Source organism: Pan paniscus, chromosome 6 (assembly GCF_029289425.2).
Source record: "Pan paniscus chromosome 6, NHGRI_mPanPan1-v2.0_pri, whole genome shotgun sequence".
Classification (NCBI taxonomy): Eukaryota; Metazoa; Chordata; class Mammalia; order Primates; family Hominidae; genus Pan; species Pan paniscus.
In genome coordinates, this window is record NC_073255.2 from 145050101 (window position 1) to 145072409 (window position 22309).

Sequence of the window (22309 nt, forward strand, 5' to 3'; positions counted from 1 at the left end):
GGGGAGATCAACACACAGTGGGGGCATGCAGGGTTTACTTTGAACTTAGCTGTTGAAGACTTAGCATCCACCCATGTGGCCACTCAGCAGAAGCTGCAGACGGGCCAGCTGCAGAAGGCCAGGGGCAGGGAACAGCTGTACCTTTGCAGGGTCATCATGCAGAAAGCTGTGCAGGGGCCCCGCTGGCTCATCATCTTTTAGTTATGAGATGTCCAAATGGTAATCCACTTTCAGCTTGGCCACCAGATGTCGAGAAAGACCCCTTCCAGGGAAGCTTCACAGTACCTTGGTATAAACATGCAGCACCTACTACCAGCACCACAGAGCGGCCAGGTGGTGCCGGGCTCCTTGCTTTGCTGCCACACCATGTGGTATTCCTCTCCCTGCATGTCCACTAGAGTGACTGCTCTGAGGCACACCAGAGGGTGAGCGACCCTGGATCTATAGGAGCTATGGAATTCCAGCCTTGTCTTCTCAGTCTCCTTTTTTCTGTCTCAGGGGGCCTTAAGGAAGACTTTTGGGATGGAAGAGATGAGCCGATCTGATTTGAGACATTTAGTCCTAACTCTTTCTTCTCTACCTACTCAGACAATTTAGGGTTACAAGAGGACCTAACTTGTCTTCCTGGTATTACTACTCTGTACCCCCAAAGCAGGCCTTTTATGGTTGATTCTCCCCACAAAAATGTAATTTAAAAGGGGAGTGTTATTATGTTATGAGTGTATTTTCAAAGCTGTTAAGATGACTGGATTTACAAGGTTCCCTCAGAGGCACTGCATACTCTGGTACTATGGTCTGAATATTTGTGTCCCTCCAAAATTCATGTTGAAACCTAACTCCAAGGTTAAGAGGTGGGGTCTCTGGGAGGTGATCAGGAAATGAGGGTTTCCCCCTCATGAATGAGACTGGTGCTGTTCTAAAGGTCTTGAGGGAGCCCGTATGCTCCTTCTACCATGTGAGGACACATAGCAGCATCTGTGAGGAACAGGCCATCACCAGACATGAAATCTGCTGGTTCTTTGATCTTGGACTTTCCAGCCTCCAGAACTGTGAGCAATATATTTCTGTTGTTTATAAATTACCCAGTCTAAGGCATTTTGTTATAGCAGCAGGAATGGACTAAGACGGCTGGTTTGGAAGGACAACAAGCTGAGCAAATCAAGAAGAAAAATCAGCTTCATTATTTAATCCTCCCCTGCTTATGTCATCCACCCACATCTCAATTTTCCTTGCACAGTACTGCACTCTGGCTGCCAAGCTTGAGGGTTTATCCCCTAGCTTCCCCATTTTCCCTGCTGAAGGGCTAGATGGATGGTTCCTTCCACTTGTCAGTTTCACTGAGTCTAGATCTCAGGGGCACTTTTAACCTTCCATAAATGGACACAAAAACTCTGAGCTGCAAAACATGGTGCAAAAGTATCAAGCATGTATCATCATTTATTGCCATTTTGTATGCATTCCTGAGAAAATCATACATTGTACCAGCTAATTTTTTGTTAATTTTTTGTAGAAGCAGGATTTTGCCATGTTGCCCAGGCTGGTCTCTAACTCCTGTACTCAAGAAATCCGCCCGCCGTAGCCTCTGAAAGTGCTGGGATTACACGCTCACATGAGCCACCATAAAACTTTTTTAGTTCTGGGCTTTCTTCTACTTTTTCCTCTCAGTTTTCACTCATATTCCCCTGAGAGTAGCAAGAGCTTCCTGAAACACAACCACAAAGTACTCTCTGCCATTTCTCTGGATCCTGATCCTGGTTAAAATTGGGAATGGAAACACCCAAACCCTATTTGCTGGCCTCTAGCATCTGTTTTCTCCCAGGAATACACTTCCTTCTACAGTGAATGAACACAGTCTGCCTGTTTCAAAGTATCTGACAGCTACTGTACTACGAGACACAAGTGAACTTCCAATAAATATTCATGGGGCAGGCTGCGATGACTCAGTCACCCTGCAGTTGTCAGACCTTGATGGTAAGAAACAGAGACTTGTGCCACTTTAAATCTGCCAGCAGTTTTTTGGAACCATCTTAGGGGAAGTGTGTGTGTTACTTTGGGAAAGTCAATTCGGCAGACCTTTTGGTTATGTAAATGTAGAACCAATATTGGATTCTGACTTGGAGGCAGTCAAAGCCATTCTGTCCTGTATCATAAGCCTGAGGGCTATCTTTATTGTGAGTAAAGAATATCTTTGCAGGTAATCATGTTATTGACTGGGAGAGTGAACCTAAGGCTGGGTTTGATGCTGAAACTGACTTTCTCTGTCTTGGTGTCTAAGAGGAGGTCTGAACTCCAAGAAGGGGAAAATGTTGAAAGATGCTCCTCTCAGCAGTAGCTGGTGGTGGGTGGGGTAGAGGAAGAGGAGAGTCTAGTGGGTTCTCTGTTCATGGCCATGGCTTAGGAATTAAGGAGCAGTGAAGTGCAACATCCATTTAAAGATTTTTTCTTTGCTATAATTCCCTTGACTCTCCCCAAGCCTTTAGCCAAGTTTTGTAAAGCTGGCCTTTGCTATGATTTAGCAGATTAATGTGAGGGCTTGAAGCCACACGCTGGGCAGCATAGTGGTAGCTTGGAGATACTGGCTAATGAAGTGGAAGGAGTGGAGCATCGGAGCAGGCAGGCTGCTGAACGGGGCAACAAGTATAGCCAGGCTGCCCAGGTGCTGCTCAAGGATGATATCAGCAGCTCTCAGGGAGGGAGCACTAGTCAAAGGTAAAGCATCCTGCATATGATCAGGGTCAGAGGATGTGTTCTTCTTTGGGTATCAAATGGGATGGTGACCTTGGAAGACAGTGGGAACACCTGGGCTATACTTGCTATACTTATGACTGAAAACTCTTTATATTAAGACAGCTGGGTTTCTTATGCTTGTCATATCCATTGGCACTATGCCGAGTCTCCCCACCTATCTCCTCTAGCGCCTGTGACATTTCCACAAATCACTGGATGTTTTGCACAAAGAAGATCATCTAAACTTTGAAGTGATATTTATTTCTGACCCTGTCATTCTTCCCATTATCCATGTAAAAAGCAGATGAAATATTGCCAAGTACCAGTCATCACATACCATTATGTTAACAGCATAAACTATTCACATTCATAATAAATATCTAATGGTAATAAAACACAAAGGTAATTTGGTGCCTGTGTTTAACATACATGTGGCTTCCTTCCTTAACCTGAGTTATTTTTTATCACCATTTATTCACTGTCGGGATGTATATATGCTCTGAAAATATACTGCAATTAGAACCACTCAAGGCAACTTACTTTCTATTGGGACTCCATTTGTTAACCAGCTAATTCTGGGTTTGGGGTTGCCATTAGCTCTGCAGATCAAGGTCCCATCCTCTCCTGGGGACAGCACAAGATTTTGAGGGGCTGTGATCCAGTATGGAGCCGCTTTATAGGAGGAAGAAAAAAGACCAAAAATCTGAATCAAATAAGCATTTTAGCAAAAGAACATATTGAACTATTTTAATAATACAAGCAAGTACTTCACACTAAATTAGTCTCATTTTTTTTGAGTGAATAGATTTATAAACAATGCTTCAAAGAACACTTAAGATTTTCAAAGAATGTTTAAAGAGACTCACTGACGTATATGTATTATTTCTAGACCTGTTTGATACAAATTTCATTTTCTCATTTTATATTAAAATTAATCAGACATCAAAGAGGTGACAGATTTATCTAAGCACACAGAGAAAATTACATGTACAGGTAGGGCTAAGAAACACAAATTTAAATTCTGGACCAGGCATGGTGGCTCATGCCTGTAATCCCAACACTTTGGGAAGCCAAAGTGGCTGGATCACTTGAGGTCAGGAGTTCGAAACCAGCCTGGCCAACATGGTAAAACCCTGTTGCTATTAAAAATACAAAAAAAAAAAAATTAGCCAGGTGTGGTGGTGGGCACCTGTAATCCCACCTACTTGGGAGGCTGAGGCAGGAGAATTGCTTGAACCCGGGAGGTGGAGGTTGCAGTGAGCCAAGATAGCGCCATTACACTCCAGCCTGGGCAACAGAGCGAGACTCCAACTCAAAATAATAAATAAATAAATAAAATAAATTCTGAGCCCTGTAGAATATATATAATTAGGAAGCAACTTAAAAACATCATTTTTGAAAAGTTGCAAAAGTATTATAGAGCGTTTGCATACCTCCTTCCCTCAGCTTCCTCTAATGTTAACATCTTATGTGACCATGGTCTAGTTACCTAACGAAAAGTTAACAATGGTACTTAACTAAACTACACATTCTGTTAGGATTTCCGTTTTTGCATTAATGTCTTGTTTCTGTCCCAGGATCCTGTCCTAGACACCGTATTTACTTGTAACGTCTTTTGCATTTACTTGTCATTGTCTCCAATCTGACAATTTCTTGGTCTTTCCTTGTCTTTTGTGACCCTGACACTTTTGAAGAGTACTGGTCAGTTATTTCGTAGACTGTCTTACAGCTTAGGTTTGTCTGATGTTTTCTCACGATTACCCTGAGGTTTTGGGCTTTTGAGAATATCCCAAAGGTAATGAACCCTTCTACTTGTACCATATGGGGGAATATATGATATCAAACATGACTTATTATTATTGACGTTAACATTCATCACTTGGTTAAGACAGTGTTTGCCAGGTTTCTCCACTCCAAAGTTACTATTTCCCTGGATTCCATACTCTGTTCATTAGTGTCCAGCATACACTCAAGAAGAGGGAAAGTAAGCTCCATCTTCTAAAGAAAGCAGTAATAAAGTATTTGTGGACCCGCTAAAACTTCCCCAGTAATTAATTTCTGTGGGATAGAAACACTTTGAAGCTATGCAAATATCCTGTTTCTCCTTAAAGTTTCACCCACTAATTTTAGCATTCATTGTTTGATCTTGCCGGCTGTAGTTATTACTGTGGGATTCTAATATTGACTTTTCTATTTCCTTCATTATTCCTATATTCATTAACTGGGATTCTTCTGTGAGGAAGATTTGAACAAGTAAATTTTTAACCTGATTTAGATGCACTACCAATAGCAATGAGAAGAGAGTCAAGGTACCATGAATGTTGACATAACTTTACATTTACCATTACTAAAAATGTAATGAAAACCACATTTAATTAAAGTTTCAGGGTCTCTCATGAAGGCAAGAAGAATGGATTTTAAACAATATACCTTTAACTCTAACAGAAATGGTATGGTGGATGGCTCCTAATGCGTTTTTTGCTATACATTGGTAATTTCCAGAGTCTGCTTCTGAAACATGAATGATCTGCAAGGTTTTCTCAAAGTTCTTATAAACTGTCCTGTTTTTGGGTAGCATTCCATCTTCCTTTGCCCAGTAAATAATTGGGGTAGGCCTGATAGGATAAATAAATAATGATGTTACAAAAAAGAAATCCACCTATTACTACTCTTGAGGATGAATTTTCATGCAACTTTGTAACAAATCTTTATTAAAAAATCATAAGAAATAAATAGATATTTTAATTAGCACCACACTTTTATAAATAATGCTCACAGTTTTACGTTTTCACATAATCAGAACTATACTAATTGATGGCACACCATAAACTTTGATGTCAATGATACAGTATGAATGCCAGCATGAGTTGCTTTACTGATGGGGCCTAATTATTTTTTTCAACGTTGTGACTAATAAGGAACTCTTGGAAATTTTTACATGAAGCTACTATGTTAATCAAAAGAATTACTATTATATTAATGATACTGAATTATAATTTTTCATCAGCTGGGATTAAAAACATACAGAGAAAAACTCATAAACATATCTATGACCATAAACCTTTGTATACATTTCCATATCAAATGGAAGAATTTTCCTATTTTACAGCAGTCTATCTGATGATGTTAACTAAGTAATTAGGGAAAGAGCTTTTTTTCCTTAGTTTCATCATTAGTGACATTTAAAAATATTATTACACTAATTAAGAATAGATCAACCTTAGGTATTACTGATACCATTTGTCACCCAACCGTTTTGTTTTTTTGTTTTTTTTTTTTTGAGATGGAGTCTTGCTCTGTCACCCAGGCTGGAGTGCAGTGGCACGATCTCAGCTCACTGCAAGCTCCGCCTCCGGGGTTCACGCCATTCTACTGCCTCAGCCTCCCAAGTAGCTGGGACTACAGGTGCCCGCCACCATGCCTAGCTAATTTTTTGTATTTTTAGTAGAGATGGGGTTTCATTGTTTTAGTCAGTATGGTCTCAATCTCCTGATCTCGTGATCCACCCGCCTCAGCCTCCCAAAGTGCTGGGATTACAGGCGTGAGCCACCGTGCCTGGTCCCAACTGTGTTTTTTATTGTCATGGAATATGGAGACAGATGAAAAGTCAGAATATAGGCTTGGAGTTAGAAGATCTTTAGAATTCCAACCCTGTCCCTGGATTTCTGATCTTTTTGAGGCTTAGTTTCCTTAGTTGCCTTAATAGGGATAATAATGCTTGACTTGAACTAATGACTTTAGAAAGTTTTCATGAAGGTAAAATAAAAATCCATTCAACACAAAAATTTCCTAAGCACTGAACTATACACCAAGCACTGAGCTGTGTGTTGGGAAGATGATGAAGAAAATATGGTCCAGGCCCTCAGGAAGATAACAATATTTGTCAATAGAAATGCAAGTGACTCTGAATAAGAACAGCTCAGCCCAGAAGGGATCATCATGGCAGATGGGAGGCAGAACTAGATTGCAGCTCTGATGCAGATGGACAGAGCAGCATGTGGAGGCTTGCATCGTGAATTTTAGCTCCAGAATAACTGCAAGAACAAACCTGCTGAAAGGACTCACAGACTCTCTGAAGGAATTGGACTGCTCCTGCAGGACCCGGGAGATATCCCAAATACTGTGAGTGCCCAAACTGCAGACGTGAAAAACTGAAGGTTTGGTTTGCAGGAGAAGTTTCTGACTTTACCTGGAGCTGAGTCAATTTAGAGAGCTGAGTGAAATACAGGGGTAGAGGAAGCAGCAGGAAAGGCCCTGGGAGCTCGCTGGGTCCCCAAGCAGGCCATTCCTGCCTGGCACCACAGAGATCCTTCAGGAGGGCAGCCAGAGGTGTGGGGAAAATGCCACAGGGAGAAGGAAGTCTCCAGCTGAACTTTATAACAATTTGAACCAGACGAGAAACCTCCTGGCCAGAACTCGGGAAAGGGCATGAATCCAGCATGCAGACTCCATAGGCTGGGGAAGAACTAAGCCCTTTTCTTTTGCCGCTGGGAGGTGGATAGTCTGGGGCAAGTTCTCAAGCCCCGCTCACCCACTGCCTGGAAACAGACTTGGGGCTGTTAGGGTAGGCACTGTGGGAGTGAGACTGGCCTTTTGGTTTGCGTGGGAGCTGGGTGAGGCCTGTGACTGCTGGATTTCCCTCGCTTCCCCAACAACCTGCATGACTCAGCAGAGGGACAACTTGCATGACTCAGCAGAGGCAGCCTTAATCCTCCTAGGTACACAACTCCATTGATCTGGGAACCTCATCCCCTCCCCGACAGCAGCCACAGCAAGACCCAAAGAGAGTCTGAGCTCAGACACACCTAGCCCTACCCCCACCTGAGGGGCCTTCTCTACCAACTCTGGTAGCTGAAGACAAAGGGCATATAATCTTGGGAGTTCTAGTGTTCCACTCACCACCAGTTCCTCTCCATACTACCAGAACTGATACTCTCTGGAAAGCACCTGGCAGGAGGCCAACCAGCACAAAAATAGAACATTAAACCACCAAAGCTAAGAACCCTCACAGAGTCCATTTCAACCCCCTGCCACCTCCACCAGAACAGGTGCTGGTATCTATGGTGGAGAGGCCGATGGTTCACATCACAGGATTCTGTGCAAACAAACTCCATTAGCAGCCTGGAGATGGGTAGACTTGCCAGGTGGCTAGACCCAGAAAAGAGATAACAATCACTGCAGCTTGGCTCATAGGAAGCCACATCCATAGGAAAAAGGGGAGAGTACTACATCAAGGGAAAACCCCATGGGACAAAAGAATCTGAACAACAGACTTCAGCCCTAGACCTTCCCTCTGACAGAATCTACCCAAATGAGAAGGAACCAGAAAACCAACTCCGGTAATATGACTAAACAAGGCTTTTTAACACCCGCCAAAGAATCACACTAGTTCACCAGCAATGGATCCAAACCAAGAAGAAATCCCTGATTTACCTGAAAAAGAATTCAGAAGGTTAGTTATTAAGCTTATCAGAGAGGCACCAGAGAAAGGCAAAGCCCAATGTAAGGAAATCCAAAAAACAATACAAGAAGCAAAGGGAGAAATAGTCAAGGAAATAGACACTATAAAGAAAAAACAATCAAAACTTCAGGAAACATTGGACACACTTATAGAAATGCAAAATGCTCTGAAAAATCTCAGCAATAGAACTGAACAAGTAGAAGAGAGAAATTAAGAGCTTGAAGACAAAGTCTTTCAATGAACCCAATCCAACAAATACAGAGAGAAAAGAATAGGAAAATATGAACAAAGCCTCCAAGAAGTCTGGGATTATGTTAAATGACCAAACCTAAGAATACTCAGTGTTCCTGGGGAATAAAAGAAATCTAAAAGTTTGGAAAACACATTTGGAGGAATAATCGAGGAAAACTTTTCTGGCCTTGCTAGGGACCTAGACATTCAAATACAGGAAGCACAAAGAACACCTGGAAAACTCATCTCAAAAAGATGTCCAGGCACATTGTCATCAGGTTATCCAAAGTTAAGATGACGGAAATAATCTAAAGAGCTGTGAGACAAAAGCACGAGGTAACCTATAAAGGAACACCTATCAGATTAACAGCAGAGTTCTCAGCAGAAATCCTACAAGCTAGAAGGGATTGGGGCCCTATCTTCAGCCTCCACAAACAAAACAATTATCAGTCAAGAATTTTGTATCCAGCGAAACTAAGCATCATATTTGAAGGAAAGATACCGTCTTTTTCAGACAAATAAATGCTGAGAGAATTTGCCATTACCAAACCACCACTACAAGAACTGCTAAAAGGAGTTCTAAATCTTACAACAAATCCTGGAAACACATCAAAACAGAACCTCTTTAAAGAATAAATCACACAGGACCTATAAAACAAAAATATAATTCAAAAAGCAAAAACAAAAAATAAAAAACCCAAGGTACACAGGCAACAAATAGCACAATGAATGCAAGAGTATCTCACATCTCAATACTAACATTGAATGTAAATGGCCTGAGTGCTCCACTTAAAAGATACAGAACTGCAGAATGGATAAGAACTCACCACCAACTATCTGCTGCCTTCAGGAGACTCACCTAACACATAAGGACTCACATAAACTTAAAATAAAGGAGTGGAAAAAGTTATTTCATGCAAATGGACACCAAAAGCAAGCAGGGGTAGCTATTTTTGTATCAGACAAAACAAACTTTAAAGCAACAGCAGTTAAAAGAGACAAAGAAGGACATTATATAATGGTAAAAGGCCTTGTCGAACAGGAAAATATCACAATCCTAAACATATATACACCTAACAATGGAGCTCCTAAATTTATAAAACAATTACTAATAGTCCTGAGAGTTTTTAGCGTGAAGGGCTGTTGAATTTTGTCGAAGGCCTTTTCTGCATCTATTAAGATGATCATGTGGTTTTTGTCATTGGTTCTCTTTATGTGATAGATTATGTTTATTGATTTGCATATGTTGAACCAGCCTTGCATCCCAGGGATGAAGCCGAGTTGATTGTGGTGGATAAGCTTTTTGATGTGCTGCTGGATTCAGTTTGCCAGTATTTTATTGAGGATTTTTGCATCAATGTTCATCAGGGATATTGGCCTGAAATTTTCTACTTTCGTTGTGTCTCTGCCAGGTTTTGGTATCAGGATGATGCTGGCCTCACAAAATGAGTTAGGGAGGATACCCTCTATTTCTGTTGCTTGGAATAGCTTCAGAAGGAATGGTACCAGCTCCTTTTTGTACTTCTGGTGGAATTTGGCTGTAAATCCATCTGGTCCTGGGCTTTTTTTGGTTGGTAGGCTATTAATTACTGCCTCAATTTCAGAACTTCTTATTGGTCTATTCAGGGATTTGACTTCTTCCTAGTTTAGTCTTGGGAAGGTGAATTTGTCCAGGAATTTATCCATCTCTTCTAGATTTTCTAGTTTATTTGCATAGAGGTGTTTATAGTATTCTCTGGTGGTAGTTTGTATTTCTGTGGGATCAGTGGTGATATCCCTTTTATCATTTTTTATTGTGTCTATTTGATTCTTCTCTCTTTTCTTCTAGTCTGGCTAGTGGTCTATTTTGTTAATCTTTTCAAAAAACCAGCTCCTGGATTTATTGATTTTTTGAAGGGTTTTTCATGTCTCTATTGCCTTTAGTTCTGCTCTGATCTTAGTTATTTCTTGTTTTCTGCTAGCTTTTGAATTTGTTTCTGTTGCTTCTCTAGTTCTTTTAATTGTGATGTTAGGGTATCAAATTTAGATCTTTCCCACTTTGTCCTGTAGACATTAGTGTATAAATTTCCCTCTAAACACTGCTTTAGCTGTACATTGTGATCCTGGTACATTGTGTCTTTGTTCTCATTGGTTTCAAAGAACTTATTTATTTCTGCCTTAATTTCGTTATTTACCCAGTAGTCACTCAGGAGCAGGTTGATCAGTTTCCATGTAGTTGTGTGGTTTTGAATGAGTTTCTCAATCCTGAGTTCTAATTTGATTGCAGTGTGGTCTGACAGACTGTTATGATTTCTGTTCTTTTGCATTTGGTGAGGAGTGTTTTACTTCCAATTATGTGGTCAATTTTAGAATAAGTGTGATGTGGTGCTGGAAAGAATGCATATTCTGTTGATTTGGGGTGGAGAGTTCTGTAGATGTCTATCAGGTCTGCTTGGTCCAGAGCTGAGTTCAAGTCCTAAATATCCCTGTTAATTTTCTGTCTCATTGATCTGTCTAATATTGACAGCAGGGTGTTAAAGTCTCCCACTATTTTTTTTTTTTTTTTTTTTTTTGAGATGGAGTCTTGCTCTGTCACCCAGGCTGGAGTGCAGTGGTGCGATCTCGGCTCACTGCAAGCTCCGCCTCCTGGGTTCACGCCATTCTCCTGCCTCAGCCTCCCGAGTAGCTGGGACTACAGGTGCCTGCCACCATGCCTAGCTAATTTTTTGTATTTTTTTTAGTACAGACGGGGTTTCACCATGTTAGCCAGGATGGTCTCGATCTCCTGACCTCGTGATCCACCCGCCTCAGCCTCCCAAAGTGCTGGGATTACAGGCGTGAGCCACCGCACCTGGCCATCTCCCACTATTTTTGTGTGGGAGTCTAAGTCTCTTTGTATGTCTCTAAGAACTTGCTTTATGAATCTGGGTGCTTCTGTATTGGCTCCATATATTTTTAGGATAGTTAGCTCTTCTTGTTGCATTGATCCCTTTACCATTATGTAATACTCTTGTCTTTTTTGATCTTTGTTGGTTTAAAGTCTGTTTTATCAGACTACAACTGCAACCCTTGCCTTTTTTTTTTTTTGCTTTTCATTTGCTTGGTAAATATTCCTCCATCCCTTTATTTTGAGCCTATGTGTGTATTTGCACATGAGGTTGGTCTCCTGAATACAGCACACTGATGGGTCTTGATTCGCTATCCAATTTGCCAGTCTGCGTCTTTTAATTTGGGCATTTAGCCCTTTACATTTAAGGTTAATATTGTTATGTGTGAATTTGATCCTGTCATTATGATGCTAGCTGGTTATTCTGTGCGTTAGTTGATGCAGTTTCTTCATAGTGTCGATGGTGTTTACAATTCGTTATGTTTTTGCAGTGGCTGCTTCTGGTTTTTCCTTTCCATATTTAGTGCTTCCTTCAGGAGATCTTGTAAGGCAGGCCTGGTGGTGACAAAACCCCTCAGCATTTGCTTGTCTGTAAAGGATTTTTATTTCTCCTTCACTTACGAAGCTTAGTTTGGCTGGATATGAAATTCTGGGTTGAAAATTCTTTTCTTTAAGAATGTTGAATATTGGCCCCCACTTTCTTCTGGCTTGTAGGGTTTCTGCCAAAAGATCCGCTGTTAGTCTGATGGGCTTTCCTTTGTGGAGAACCCAACCTTTCTCTCTGGTTGTCCTTAACATTTTTTCCTTCATTGCAACCTTGGTGAATCTGATGATTATGTGTCTTGGGGTTGCTCTTCTTGAGGAGTATCTTTGTGGTGTTCTGTGTATTTCCTGAATTTGAATGTTGGCCTCTCTTGCTAGGTTGGGGAAGTTCTCCTGGATAATATCCTGAAAAGTGTTTTCCAAATTGGTTCCATTCTCCCTGTCACTTTCAGGTACACCAATCAAACGTAGGTTTGGTCTTTTCACATAGTCCCATATTTCTTGGAGACTTCATTCATTCTTTTTCATTCTTTTTTCTCTAATCTTGTCTTCACACTTTATTTCATTAAGTTGATCTTCTATCTCTGTTATCCTTTCTTCCACTTGTTTGATTCAGCTATCAATACTTGTGTATGCTTCACGAAGTTCTCGTGCTGTGTTTTTCAGCTCCATCTAGTCATTTATGTTCTTCTCTAAACTGGTTATTCTAATTAGCAATTCCTCTAACCTTTTTTCAAGGTTCTTAGCTTCCTTGCATTGGGTTAGAATAAGCTCCTTTAGCTCGGAGGAGTTTACTATTACCCACCTTCTGAAGCCCACTTCTGTCAATTCGTCAAACTCATTTTCTGTCCAGTTTTGTTCCCTTGCTGGTGAGTAGTTGTGATCCTTTGGAGGAGAAGAGGCATTCTCGTTTTTGGAACTTTCAGACCTTTTGTACTGGTTTTTCCTCATCTTTGTGGATTTATCTACCTTTGGTCTTTGATGTTGGTGACCCCTTCATATGGGTTTTTTGTGTGGACGTCCTTTTTGTTGATGCTGATGCTATTTCTTTCTGTTTGTTAGTTTTTGTTCTAACAGTCAGGGCCCTCTGCTGCAGGTCTGCTGGAGTTTGCTGGACGTCCACTCCAGAACCTGTTTGCTTGGGTATCACCAGCGAAGGCTGCAGAACAGCAAAGGTTGCTGCCTGTTCCCTCCTCTGGATGCTTCATCTCAGAAGGGCACCTGCCAGATGTCAGCCGGAGCTCTCCTGTATGAGGTGTCTGTCGACCCCTGCTGGGAGGTGTCTCCCAGTCAGGAGGCACGGGGGTCAGGGACCCACTTGAGGAGTCAGTCTCTCCCTTAGCAGAGCTCGAGCACTGTGCTGGGAGATCTGTTGCTCTTTTCAGAGCCAGCAGCAGGAATGTTTAAATCTGCAGAAGCTGCGCCCACAGCTGCCCCTTCCCCCAGGTGCTCTGTCCCAGAGAGATAGGACTTTGATCTATAAGCCTTTGACTGGGGCTGCTGCCTTTCTTTCGGTGATGCCCTGCCCAGAGAGGAGGAATCTAGAGAGGCAGTCTGGGTACAGAGGCTTTGCTGAGCTGTGGCAGGCTCTGCCCAGTTCAAACTTCCTGGTGGGTTTGTTTACACTGTGAAGGGAAAACCACCTACTCAAGCCTCAGTAATGGCAGACGCCCATACCCCACCAACTTAGAGCATCCCAGGTCGACTTCAGACTGCAGTGTTGGCAGCCAGAATTTCAAATCAGTGGATCTTAGCTTGCTGGGCTTCATGGGGGTGGGATCCGCTGAGCTAGATGACTTGGCTCCCTGGCTTCAGCTTCCTTTCCAGGGGAGTGAATGGTTCTGTCTCACTGGCGTTCCAGGCACCACTGGGGTATGAAAAAAACCTCCTGCAGCTAGCTCGGTGTCTGCCCAAATGGTCGCCCAGTTTTTTGCTTGAAACCCAGTGCCCTGGTGGTGTAGGCACCCCAGGGAATCTCCTGGTCTGTGGATTGCAAAGACTGTGGGCAAAGCATAGTATCTGGGCCGGAATGCACTGTTCCTCCTGTTCCTCATGGCACAGTCCCTCACGGCTTCCCTTGGCTGGGGGGGGCGGAGTTCCCCGACCCCTTGCACTTCCTGAGTGAGGTGACTCCCCCACCCTGCTTCGGCTCGCCCTCTGTGGGCTGCATCCACTGTCTAACCAGTCCCAATGAGATGAACCAGGTACCTCAGCTGGGAATGCAGAAATCACCCACCTTCTGCATTGATCTCACTGGGAGCTGCAGATTGGAGCTGCTCCTATTCAGCCATCTTTCTAGCCACCCAGAATACACATTCTATTCAACAGCACATGGAACTTTCTTGAAGATGGACCATATGATAGGCCACAAAATGAGCCTCAATAAATTTAAGAAAATTGAAATTATATCAAGCACTCTCTCAGACCACAGTGGAATAAAAGTGGAAATCAACTCCAAAAGGAACCTTCAAAGCCATGCAAAAACATGGAAATTAAATAACCTGCTCCTGAATGATCATTGGGTAGAAAACGAAATCAAGATGGAAATTAAAAAATTCTTCGAACTGAACGATAATAGTGACACAACCTATCAAAACCTCTGGGATACAGCAGAGGCAGTGCTAAGAGGAAAGTTCATAGCCCTAAACGCCTACATCGAAGAGACTGAAAGGGCACAAACTGACATTCTAAGGTCACACCTCAAGGAACTAGAGAAACAAGAACAAACCAAACCCAAACCCAGCAGAAGAAAGGAGATAAGATCACAGCAGAACTAAATGAAATTGAAACAAACAACAAAAAATACAAAAGATAAATGAAACAAAAAGCTGGTTCTTCAAAAAGATAAATACAATTGATAGACCATTAGCAAGATTAACCAAGAAAAGAAGGGAGAAAATCCAAATAACCTCATTAAGAAATGAAACGGGAGATACTACAACTGACATCACCAAAATACAAAAGCTCACTCAAGGCTGCTATGAACACCCTTACACACATAAACTAGAAAACCTAAAAGAGATGGATAAATTCCTGGAAAAATACAACCCTCCTAGCTTAAATCAGGAAAAGTTAGATACCTTAAACAGACCAATAATAAGCAGCAAGATCGAAATAGTAATTAAAAAATTACCAAAAAAAGTCCATGACCACATGGATTCACAGCAGAATTCTACCAGACATTCAAAGAAGAATTGGTACCAATCCTTTTGACACTATTCCACCAGAAAGAGAGAACCCTCCCCAATTCATTCTATGAAGCCAGCATCACCCTAATACCAAAACCAGGAAAGGACATAACCAAAAAAAGAAACTATGGACTGATATCCCTGAGGAACATAGATGCTAAAATCCTTAAAAAAATACTAGGTAACTGAATCCAGCAACATATCAAAAAGATAATCCACCATGATCAAGTGGGTTGTATACTACGGATGCAGGGATGGTTTAACATACACAAGTCAATAAATGTGATACACCACATAAACAGAATTAAAAACAAAAATCGCATGATCATCTCAATAGATGCAGAAAAAGTATCTGATAAAATCCAGCATCCCTTTATTATTAAAACTTTCAGCAAAATCAGCATGTAATGAACATACCTCAATGTAATAAAAGCCATCTATGTCAAACCCACAGCCAACATAATACTGAGTGGGGAAAAGTTGAAAGCATTCCCTCTGAGAAATGGAATAAGACAAGAATGCCCACACTTACCACTCCTCTTCAACATAGTACTGGAAGTCCCAGCCAGAGCAATCAGACAAGAGAAAGAAATAAAGGGTATCCAAATTCGTAAAGAGGAAGTCAAACTGTCACTGTTTGCTGATGATATGATCATTTACCTTGAAAACCCTAAAGAGTTCTCCAGAAAGGCCCTAGAACTCATAAAAGAATTTAGCAAAGTTTCCAGATACAAGATTAATGTACACAAATCAGTAGCTCTTCTATACACCAACAACAACCAAGTAGAGAGTCAAATCAAGAACTCAACCCCCTTTATAATAGCTGCCAAAAAAAAAAAAATCCTTAGGAATATACCTAACCAAGGAGGCAAAAGACCTCTACAAGGAAAACTACAAAACACCACAGAAAGAAATCACAGACGACACAAATGAAAACACATCCCATGCTCATGGAAGGGTAGAATCAATATTGTGAAAATGACATACTGCCAAAAGCAATCTACAAATTCAATGCAATCCCCATCAAAATACCACCATTATTCTTTACAGAATTAGAAAAAAACATTCTAAAATTCATATGGAACCAAAGAAGACCCCACACAGCCAAAGCAAGACTAAGCAAAAAGAACAAATCTGGAGGCCTCACACTACCTGATTTCAAACTATACTATAAGGCCATGGTCACCAAAACAGCTTGATACTGGTATAAAAATACGCACATAGACCAGTGGAACAGAATAGAGAACCCAGAGGTAAACCCAAATACTTACAGCCAACTGATCTTCGACAAAGCAAACAAAAACATAAAGTGGGGAAAGGACACCCTTTTCAATAATTGGTGTTGGGATAATTGGCTAGCCACATGTAGGAGAATGAAACTGGATGTTCATCTCTCACCTTATATAAAAACCAACTCAAGATGAATTAAGAACTTAAATCTAAGACCTGAAATTATAAAAATTCTAGAAAATATCATAGGAAAACCCCTTCTAGATATTGGATTAGGCAAGGAATTCATGACCAAGAACCTGAAAGCAAATGCAATAAAAACAAAGATAAATAGCTGGGACTTAATTAAATTAAAGAGCTTTTGCATGGCAAAAACAACAGTCAGCAGAGTAAACAGACAACCCACAGAGTGGGAGGAAATCTCCACAATCTATACATCTGACAAAGGACTAATATCCAGAATCTACAATAAACTCAAACAAATCAGCAAGAAAAAAACAGACAATCCCATCAAAAACTGGGCTAAGGACATGAATAGACAGTTTTCAAAAGAAGATACACAAATGGCCAACAAACATGAAAAAATGCTCAACATCACTAATGATCAGGGAAATGCAAATCAAAACCGCAATGCAGTACCACCTTACTCCTGCAAGAATGGCCATAACCAAAAAATCAAAAAAACAGTAGATGTTGGCATGGATGCGGTTATCAGGGAACACTTCTACAGTGCTGGTGGGAATGTAAACTAGTACAGCCCCTATGGAAAACAGTGTGGAGATTCCTTAAAGTACCAAAAGTAGAACTGCCATTTCATCCAGGAATCCCACCACTGGGTATCTACCCAGAGGAAAAGAAGTCATTATACAGAAAAGATACTTGCACACGCATGTTTATAGCATCACAGTTTGCAACTGCAAAATCAGGGAACCAACCCAAATGCCCATCAATCAACAAGTGGATAAAGAAACTGTGGTATATATATATGTGATGGAATACTACTCAGTCATAAAAAGGAATGAATTAATGGCATTTGCGGTGACCTGGATGAGAATGTAGACTATTATTCTAAGTGAAGTAACTCAGGAATGGAAAACCAAACACTGTATATTCTCACTGATATGTGGGAGCTAAGCTATGAGGACACAAAGGCATAAGAATAATACAATGGACTTTGGGGACTTCAGGGGAAGGGTGGAGGAGTGTTGAGGGACAAAAGACTACAAATAGAGTGCAGTGTATATTGTTCGGGTGGTGGGTGTACCAAAATCTCACAAATCACCACTAAATAACTTACTCCACTAAATAACTTACTCATGTGACCAAACACCACCTGTACCCCAATAACCTATGGAAAATAAAAAATAATTTAAAAAAGCTTAGCCCAGTCATCACATGGAACCATGAGAAATAATAAATTATGGTTCAAGCAAAAAAAAAAAAAAAAAGAAATGCAAGTGGTATTAATTGATTATAATATTGGTTTGGCTTGTTTGGTTAAGTAAGAAATAAACTGAGCCTATGTATCTGATGAAATAGCTTCTAGAATTAAAACATGCTGTAAGTATAAAAATAAGTAGATTTTGAAAATCTATATACATGTGGAATCTGATAACATATTGATATTTCCTTATAGTCAGACTAATCTGCATCTCAGATGATATGAAGGTAAGAAGGAGATGGAGATGAAAGCATAGTTTCATAGTTTGAAATTATGAAAAAGCCATGAATTGTTTTGGAGGCCAGCTACTGTATTGAGCCATTGTCAGGAATTAGAAATATTTTGATTCTATAAGTCTGATGGCTGGTTTGTAAGTGATAGAGTCCCAATCTTGGTTTTACAACACTCCAAAGTTTTAAAAATTCTTTTGGGAGTATTGTGAAATTTCCAAATACCAACTATATTTTAGTTTTTTATGAAATATGTCATTTGTGGGAAAAGAAGTCATTAAATTGTGAGAATAGATACCTTCTGCTCCCAAAGGTTGGAGGCTGGCAGACTATGCCACTCTCTTACACCATAACGATGGAAACTGGGAGGATTTTTTTTCTTAATTCTAGCAGAAGATATAGGGTTTTAACATATCTTCAAAAGGGGGTTTTGCTAGTTTTCCGTAGCTTGAGGAGCTGAGTAATGCATAGTGTGATTTCCTGCTTCGGCCAGTGGAGGCCTCCACGTGCCTCCTGAAGTCAAGTTTTCCTGGATTCAGGAAGGAATGTGAAACCAATGAGTTGCCTGTCAAGGACAGCAGGGATCACATGTGAGGGCAGCACGTTTCTGAGATTCTATTCCAGGTTTTCAGCAGATGCGCCCATACCAATGGTGTTTGCTCTGTGTCAGGCAAAAGACAGGGACTATATAGAAATTCCTTGTAACACAGAGCTAACAGTTGCTTTTGTATTTGGGCAAGGCCTCCCTGCAACTCCTGTCAAAGGCGCATCAGTTCTGGGGTAGCTTCAATTTTGAAGTGTGCACAGATAAGTTATTTCAAAGAATCTAGGCTTGGCCTTGTGACCTGCCAATAGGAAGTAGGTGAAGGGACAGTGTGCTAGTTCTGAGGCTAGGATTTAAGAGGCTGGCCCTGTGCATGTTGTCTGTTGTTAGGAGAATAAGCCAGGACAAGACTGCAAGAGAGATGTTAGCAACTTATGGCCATCAACTCAGATGCCCCAGTTAACAGCCAGTAGACCCCAAGAGCAGTGGACCCACTGCTGAGCCACCTAACAGATGCATGAGCATGCTTAACTGAAATTAGCCGAACCTTGCTGGTTAGAGGACAACTGCTCTGTAGACCTCTTGACAAGTGATCAGTAATCAATAGCTATTATTTTTAAGCCACTAAATTTGAGGTGGCTGGTTACAAACTAGCAAAATAATATACTCTAATTATAATCATAGCAGTCACAAGGTGATTACTGATACTTATTCTAATACTACTATATTAAAAAAATATTTTAACAATAATATGAGAACTAATATTTCAACAATCATAAGGTGATTACTGATACTTATTTCAATATGATTACTATTACATTAAAAAAACATTTTAACAATAATATGAGATTCATATGCCTACTTTGGAAATAATTACCAAATTTTTCTTGATGCTTGCTAGAATTAGTAGAAGACAATGACTCCTCCTATGATATTATTAACCTCTCTCTACCAACCTACTATATTTTTATAAGAAATGTACTTCAGGACAGAAAGTGTTAACTCACAGTCCTTCTGCAATGCACTCCAGTGAAAGCACATTTCCTCTTAATTCCTCTTTGTTACTTGCATTGCCTTCTGGAGTTAAAAATGTTGGTGGCCTCTCTCTACTTGATTTAGCTGCAAACAAGAAAATCAGTATGCATTACAACTTATAAATATGTATTTCTATAAACACTTCATTGTCAAAAAAGCTGTCTAAAATTCCAATCCCTTTTTAAGCTATTTAACATTAATTGTGAAATTTGTTAAGCTACATACACATACACACTCTCTGCGTTATAAGTAGTCATCACTTACTCAGTTACCCAGGAACAGAAACAATTTTGGTGGCATAAGCACTAATAATAAGGACTGTTTTCCTTTTGTATACTCCCTTAATTCGGGTTAGGTTTTTACAAATTTTCTGTGGGTTAGAAAATTTTCAATATGTTGACATGGAGAGGAAAATCATGTTATCAAACTACATTTCCCTTAGGATTAGTGCTTAGGTCGAAGCAAAAATTAACTATCTTCTGGAAGATGTTAGGTTTTTATAAAGATATGGTTATAGAAGGGGTATTCTGGTTTACAGTGGGGACAACATTATAGCCAATACCACTGATTAATCATATTAAGATCCTCAAACTGTGAGGTTTATGGAAAACAAAAGTAGAGAGTTACTGACAGAGGTCTTGCAAATATTATGCCACAAAATAAGAATAATGGTGGAGTTAAATAAATGGAAATCATTTTCCTCAATAAAAAAATAAAGAGGATCCAAGTCAAAGATCTTAGGGATAGTTATACAGGCCATCTTCTTTTTTATGGAGGCCTTTCCAAAACATAGCCTTATCTTCTGAAGGTTTCTTAGAAAAACTTGGAGCAGAAATTACATCATCTTAAGGTTTTATAGCCCTTGAAGGTTTTCAACTCTTTAATGCATTATCTACTTGATGCTTATAAAAATTTAATGAAAAGGTCATATACTATGAATTATTCTCATTTCTCAGAAGAAAAAATTCAATGCCAGAAGAGATATTACTTGAGAAAAATTAGTTTTCCTAAGAATTTAGAGATTGTAGGGGGGAAACTTACTCCTCTAAAATCACTTTGGGAATGGTCTTGGGGCCCATATTTTTCAGGAGTATATTCAAATAAAATAACAGAAAGCAGCAGTTGTGGAGTGTCTATCTTGGTCACTGATGAGACCTTAATGTCTTTTACTTATATCTCAAGGGTGAAAAATTAATACAGCAGAAATTCTACCTTATGGATAATTAAGAGGACCCTTTATCCAAAACCCATTATTTTCATTCATAGACTCTACTTGAGAACATTTCCCTTAAGGGAATCAAATTCATTTCTATCTAAAATAATGAAGGTAAATGCTCTACTTTTAAAAAGATTACTTCCATTGAAGACAGTGACTTGGTTTGACTTACTTTTAAACAAAACTAAGAGAGAAATCTCATTGCTAATTATATTGATAATGTCACATGAAAACAGATGACAAGTGTGATGATTTACTATGAAATCCCCTTAATGTTAGTTGCTAAAAGCTTTGATGAGTCAGTATTCTAGCAAGTTAATGCACCCTGCCAACTCTTACTTAGTTCACAAGAAAAGTTTGGAACAGAACAAAACATGGAAAACATAATTCTGAACGTACGTGAAAGGTTTTTCCAAATCAGTGAAATGGTTCTTTACACGCAAACAGTTACAACAGGTTCCCTTATTACACATACATCATGGAAAATGCTCTAGTGGCATGCTTCAAAGTTTATAGGTAAATTTCATAAGAAACATACATTTATACTAGTGGTATTTAACATATAACTAGAAATCTCATAAAGAAATAAGGTTAAATAGTCATGGAGGTGAAGTTAGTGAACTAAATTCTACAATGAAGGAGAGAATATCAGTTACAATCACCATAACTCACCACCATAAAACTCAGTGTCACTCAAATTAGCAGCTATAGTGTCATTCAATTCATCCACTGAAATAAACAGAATATTATGAAGAGGGCATAAAAGTGAGGGAGAAGGGTCAAAAAGTATTGGGCAATAAAAGCAAACATATGCAGCTATCCTGACCGAGTGCTGTTCCTATCAAGTAAAAACAGTGCTTTACATTGTACATGACTAACTCATTAATTTACTCAGCCACCCCCACCAGGAATATGCAGACATTTAACTTAAGCTGCAGGACTGCCAATAAGAGGCACTGTGGAGCATAAAGCACACACAAATGCTCAGAACACCAGGTGGTTCAGAAGGTTATCACGGAACCAGTCATGACAATAAAAGCAAAAAATGTAAAATCCAGTATTAAGGGTATGCACAATCTTTATAACATATATGCCAACACTTTAGTGAGCATTCATGGGTGGCTTCCTGATAATGAACCTGTTTACTTCAAAGTCAGTAGTATATAATAGTTTCTATATTTTGCACATATTTGTAAATGTCATTGAAGGGGAGATTTGGGAAGCTGAACTCTTACCTGAAATCACCTTCACAGAAATAGGTTGCTTCTGCTGTATGGTTTGAGTATGATTAAATCTAGCATAACAGATATAGTCTTCGCGGGTGTCCTCTGGGAGGACATTGGAAAAATAAAGGTCCCCATTCAAACCTTGAGAAACTCTCTCACTTTGTGGAAGTCTTTGAAAGGCTGGAGAAAGGCAGAGAGATATCCAGATTATTCCATCATAAAGTGGCTACCCTCCAAATTAGCAAGATAAATGTATCTACTAATAGGTCTGTGAACTTCATTTGAATACATTTTTTCTCTATATAGCTCTTTGGGTAAAAGCAAATAACTGTAAAAAAAAAATACATAACACACTAAAACTCTAACTCTAC

General features: G+C 39.9%; 1 protein-coding gene across 37 annotated transcripts in view; it reads right to left on the minus strand.

Moving 5' to 3' along the window:
- The window catches only part of NRCAM (neuronal cell adhesion molecule), a 313477-nt gene that overhangs the window by 56537 nt on the left and 234631 nt on the right, over nt 1-22309 (minus strand). For 22 of the 37 annotated variants that reach the window (XR_004672585.3, XM_057302935.1, XM_057302942.1 and 19 more), the window contains 5 exons: nt 21948-22118; nt 21385-21441; nt 19469-19580; nt 5158-5342; nt 3268-3399 (listed from right to left, as the gene is read on the minus strand). Coding sequence is in view for 36 of the 37 variants with exons in the window: in XM_057302935.1 (XP_057158918.1) it covers nt 3268-3399; nt 5158-5342; nt 19469-19580; nt 21385-21441; nt 21948-22118 (657 nt within the window). In the remaining variant the exon portion in view is untranslated. The remainder of the gene's footprint in view (nt 1-3267; nt 3400-5157; nt 5343-19468; nt 19581-21384; nt 21442-21947; nt 22119-22309) is intronic. The other 15 variants (XM_057302938.1, XM_057302934.1, XM_057302933.1 and 12 more) reach the window with 1 other exon arrangement.